Source organism: Myotis davidii, unplaced genomic scaffold, assembly GCF_000327345.1.
Source record: "Myotis davidii unplaced genomic scaffold, ASM32734v1 scaffold892, whole genome shotgun sequence".
In the NCBI taxonomy this organism is placed as follows: domain Eukaryota; kingdom Metazoa; phylum Chordata; class Mammalia; order Chiroptera; family Vespertilionidae; genus Myotis; species Myotis davidii.
Genome location: NW_006284341.1, coordinates 618,600 through 624,234, shown reverse-complemented (window position 1 = coordinate 624,234; position 5,635 = coordinate 618,600). Strand labels below are relative to the sequence as shown.

At 38.1% G+C, this 5,635-nt stretch overlaps 1 protein-coding gene across 1 annotated transcript in view; it reads right to left on the bottom strand.

Moving 5' to 3' along the window:
• Positions 1–5,635, bottom strand: part of CCDC158 (coiled-coil domain containing 158) — an 84,506-nt gene that overhangs the window by 23,471 nt on the left and 55,400 nt on the right. The window contains exon 16 of the mRNA XM_015570218.1: positions 4,328–4,486. Within this exon, the coding sequence (XP_015425704.1) occupies positions 4,328–4,486 (159 nt within the window). The remainder of the gene's footprint in view (positions 1–4,327; positions 4,487–5,635) is intronic.

Below are 5,635 nucleotides of genomic sequence, written 5' to 3'. Positions count from 1 at the left end.
ATATAATAAAAGCCTAATATGCTAAGTGTCTGACCATTCATTCGACCATTCAACCAGTTGCTATGATGCACACTGACCACCAGGGGGCAGACATTCTGATTGGGACTGGGTGAGATGGGCCGGACCTGCCCTGGAGACCTCCCGTGGCCCCTCCCCAGCCTCTAAAATATTTCTTCTAATTAATTTCCTTTCAATGTGCACGAATCCATGCACCAGGCCTCTAGTTAACCTATAAATGCAGAGCTGCCATCTCTTCAAGGAATCAATCCCACTCTTAGCACACTGTATTTTATCTTTTTATCTGTTTTATCCAGTAACAGAGAACTGGAGGCCATATCTTTCTCCTCTGTATCCCCAGCACTTACATAGCATTTAGTATGTGGAGGACACTCCAAAAAATGAATGCACTAAGAATAAAATGAGAAAATGACTTTAGCAATGTAAAAAAAATTCACATAAAATAACCACAACTGAAATTCATTGAATCAATAGGTGATGTTTTTAAGATCAAAGTTGGCATAGATAAAAAGATCACATATCATTTTATCTAACCATAAAGGCTCTGATTTACTAAGAATCAAGGACTAGTTTGGGTAAATTTTTAGCCTTCCAGTATTCTCAGGTGACAGGAAAATTATTAATAGTGTCATAGATCCTTTTCCTTTAAGTTGAGTTTTCTACTTCCATCATTTGGAACCCACAAAGTGCCAGATATTAGCATTACTTTCTCATTTTATTGATATTATATTAACAGACTGTTTTCTACCTAGTGTTCAAGTCATTCTTTGGTGGTTAGATTGGAGACATTTTATTTATTCAGTTCACTAAGGACACTAGGAGTATCTTACATCTTATACCTTACTTCTATGATTGTACTAGCCTAGAAAAAGATAATTTTGTAAAAAGTACACATTATAACTGTATTCTTTTTTCCTGGAATGCAAAGCTCTTTTTAATTAAAGTATAGTTGACATACAATATTATATTAGTTTTAGGTGTACAACATAGTGAGATTTTACATGTATACACCTTACCAAGTGATCACCACAAAAAGTCCACTATCCATCTGTCACTGTACAAAGTTATTGTAATAATATTGACTGTATTCCCTATGCTGTAATTTCCATTCCTATGACTTATTTATGTTAAAACTATAGTTTGTTCCTCTTAATCCCCTTCAGATTTTTGCCCATACCCCCACCATTCAAAACTCAAGCAACTATGAGTTTTTCTGTATTTATGAGTCGTTTATTTTGTTTGTTCATTTGTTTAGTTTTTTTATTCCACACAAAAGTGAAATGACACAGTATTTGTCTTTCTCTGACTTATTTCACTTAGCATAATACCCACTAGATCTAGCCGTGCTGTCACAAATGGCAAAATTTCATTATTTCCCATGGCTGAGTAATGTATCCACTTCTTTATCCATTGATGAACACCTAAGTTGCTTCCATACCTTGGCTATTGTAAGTAATGTTGCAGTGAATATGGAGTTGCATATATATTTTTGAATTAGTGTTTTGGGTTTCTTAGGATATATTCTCCAAAGGAGGGTCACTGGATCAAAAGGTAGTTCAATTTTTCATTTTTTGAGGAATTTTCCACAGTGGTTGAACCAGTCTGCATCCCCATCAGCAGTGCACTAAATTTCTTTTCTCTCCACGTCCTTGCCAGCACTTGTTGTTTGTTGATTTATTGATGACAGCCATTCTGCATTGTTTTAATTTGCCTCTCTCTGATGATTAGTGATGTTAAGCATTTTTTCATATATCTACTGGCCATCAGTATGTCCTCTTTGGAGAAGTGTCTATTCAGGTCCTTGGCTCATTTTTAAATTGTATTGTCTTCCTGGTGTTGAGCTGTATAGGTTCTTTATGTATATGTTGGAAATTAATCCCTTATCTTATGTATCATTGGCAAATATCTTCTGCCATTTGGTGGTTCCTTTTTCATTTTATTGATGGTTTCTTTTGCTGTGCAAAAGCTTTTAATCTTGATCTCTCCTTCAATTCTGAATGATAACCTTACTGGGTAGAGTGTTCTTGGCTGTTAAGTTTTCTCCTTTCATCATGTTGAATATATTGTGCCACTCCCTTCTGGCCTGCAACATTTCTGTTGAAAAGTCAGCTAACAGTCTTATGAATATTCGCTTGTATGTAACTAGTTGTTTTTCTCTCTTGCTGCTTTTAAGATTCTTTAACTTTTTTAAAAAAAATATATTTTATTGGTTTTATCAGAGAGGAAGGGAGAGGGACAGAGAGAAACATCGATGAGAGAGAAACATTGATCAGCTATTTCCTGCATAGCCCCTACTGGGGATGTGCCCACAACCAAGGTACATGCCCTTCACCGGAATCGAACCTGGGACCTATCGGTCTGCAGGCTGATGCTCTATCCACTAAGCCAAACCAGTTAGGGCTATCTTTAACTTTTAACAATTTAATTATAATGTGTCTTGCTATGGGTCTCTTTGAGTTAATCTTCTTTGGAACTATCTGTGCTTCTTGGACTTGGATGTCCATTTTCTTCACCAGATTAGGGACATTTTCAGTCATTATTTCTTTAAATAGGTTTTTCTTCTTGCTCTCTTCTTCTTCTTCTCAGACCCCCATGATTTGAATGTTAGTATGTTTGATGTTGTCCCAAAGGCTCCTTATACTATCCTCATTGTTTTTAATTATTTTCTCTTTTTGATTTTCCAATAGGGTCATTTCCACTATTCTGTCTTCCTGATTGCTGCTCCATTCTTCTGCATCATCTATCTGCTGCTGATTCCCTCCAGTGTATATTTCATTTGTTATAGTCTTCAGTTCTAATAGGTCCTTTTTATAATTTTGATATCATTGTTGAAGTTCTCAGTGAATTTATCCACCTGTCTGCAGAGTTTGATGAACATCTTTGTGATGATTACTTTGAATTCTTTATATAGTAGACAGCATACCTCACTTAGTTCTTTTTCTGGGGTTTTGTCTTTTTTTAAGAACATATTCTTTTTTCTCCTCATTTTGCCTGTTTGTTTCTATGTATTAGGTGGCTCAGCTAAACCTCATGGTCTTAAAAAAGTGGCCTTATTTAAAAGGTGTCCAGTGGGGCTCAGTGGTGGAATCCTCCTTGTCATCAGAGCCAGTTGCTCCAGAGGTGTTCCCTGGGTGGACTAGTGTGGCCTCCTATTGTGGTTGGGCCACAACTTCTATGGACACACTGATAGGCAAGGCTGGTCCTGGGCCCACTGGCTCTGAGGCCTGGCCACAATTGTTGCAGGCTCACTTATGTATGGGCAGCCTTTGGTGTGATTGGCCACGAGACCCAACCATACTGTTGCAGACACACTGACTGAGGCCGCCCACTTTGGAGGGGTACTAGCCTGGGTGGTCCTCAGGGAAATGACAGGGAGGGGTGAACAGTGTTAGTAAGGTTAATGGAGAGCGACAGAAATGACGCCTGCCAGTGTCAGACCAGCTAGGTTAAAGAAAGGGAGGGAAAATGGCACTTGCCAGCACCTCTGACTCAGGAGATCCAACAGATCCCTGTCCCTTCATCACACACCCTCAAATGAGTCAATGTACCACCTTCATGTATGACCTAGGTGCTTTTCAAACTGTTACCTCTGTGCCGGGACTCAGAAAGAGCACAACCTGGGTTTCTTGTCTCTCCCAGATGTAAGCCCTGAGTTTTCAAAGCCAGATGTTATAAGAACTCCTCTTTCTGGTGCAGGTCTCCCAAGCTACTCAGACCCCCTCACTCTTTGGGGATGACTTCTGCAGTTGTAATATCCCTCCCACTTGTAAGTCACTGTATGGGGAGTGGGGGTTAGGGCAGGTCCTGACTAGACTTAGTCTCTTCCCCTCCTCCCCATTTCAATGTGGCTTTCTCTTTATATCCTTAATTGTAGAACATCTGTTCTGCTAGTCTTTAGGTTGTTCTCAGAGATAGCTGTGCCTTACACAGTTGTAGTTTTGGTGAGAGGAGGGGAGCTCAGGATCTACCTATTCCACCATGCTGAATTCGAAGCCAGGTGCCTTGCTCTTCAATGCCAATTTAACTTGTCTGTGAAATGTTGTTCCTTGTGGCTGATGCACTGCCCCCACAACAAATGTGTCTCTGGATGGGGAGGCTGAGTCACTCTATAACTGTATATTACTGTATTCTTAAACCTCAGAAGAGTCTTCTCTATAGGATGTTCTTTTTTTTTCCTTTCAGTTTGCTAGGTGATTGAGCTAGAATACAGATTTGGTTCCTATCAGCATGGAGTGTTCATTCAGAATAATTTTACTTAGTTAATAGCTACTTAGTAGATAATGACTTTATGTATTTAGTTAAAAACTACCTTATCAAGAGCAACTTCCATATTTGCAACCTTTTCTTTTAAACGACGTTCCTGAGACCTCAGGACTTCTAGTTCTCCAGCCATCTTATTTTTCTCTGTTGCAACAGTAGTCAATTCCTGGCTTAATTTATTCTTTTCTTCTTTTAGAAAATGCTTTTCCTACATTTAAGAGCAGAAAAATATCAGCAATAATATACTGATGTAGATGCTGAGATGTGATGAAAATATAAAACTAGAAACAACTGACAATGAAAACACAATAATCCAAAACCTATGGGACACAGTCCTGAGAGGAAAGTTCATAGCTCTAAAGGCCTACCCCAACAAACAAGAAAAAAAATGGCAATAAATTATCTACCTGACAACTTAAAGAATTAGAAAGAGAGCAACAAGAAAAGCCCAGAGTAAGCAGAAGGAAGGAAATAATAGGGATGAGAGCAGAAATAAACATCATAGAGGCCAAAAAAACCAACAACAAAAACCCCCAAAAGATCAATAAAACCAAGAGCTGGTTCTTTGAAAGGATAAACAAGATTGATGAACCTCTAGCCAGGCTCACCAAGAAACAAAGAGAGAGGACTCAAATAAACACAATCAGAAATGAAAGTGGTGAAGTAACAAACTAATGAGTTTGCCAACCACTGACCTAGACGAAATAGACACATTCCTAGAAAAATACAATCTTCCAAAACTCAATCAGGAATAAAAAAAACCTGAATAGGCAAATAACTACTGATAAAATTGAAGCAGTAATAAAAAAAAACTTTCACCAAACAAAAGCCCTGGTCCCCATGGCTTCACAGGGGAATTCTACCAAACATTCAAAGAAGAACTAAAACTGATCCTCCTCAGACTATTTCAAAAAATTCAAGAGGAAGGCACAATTCCAAGCTCTTTCTATGAAGCCAGTATTACCCTAATCCCCAAATTAGTTAAGACACTACAAAGAAAGAATTACAAGCCAATATCCCTGATGAACATAGATGCTAAAATGCTCAACAAAATCCTAGCAAATGGGATCCAGCATTACATTAGAATGATCATACACCATGACCAAGTGGGATTTATTCTGGGGATGCAAAGCTGGTACAATATCTGCAAATCAATAAATGTGATACATCACATAAACTGAGAGACAAAAATCACATAATCATATGAATTGAACCTCATTTTGAAAAAGTATTTCAACAGCTCATTTTAGGTAGGGAGGAAACAATCACTTGAGTTGCACTCATTATTTTCTGCTTATGCTCTTGATATTCTCACCTCCATTACAGTCAGTTCTAACTCTTCTGTTAAAAATGCAAA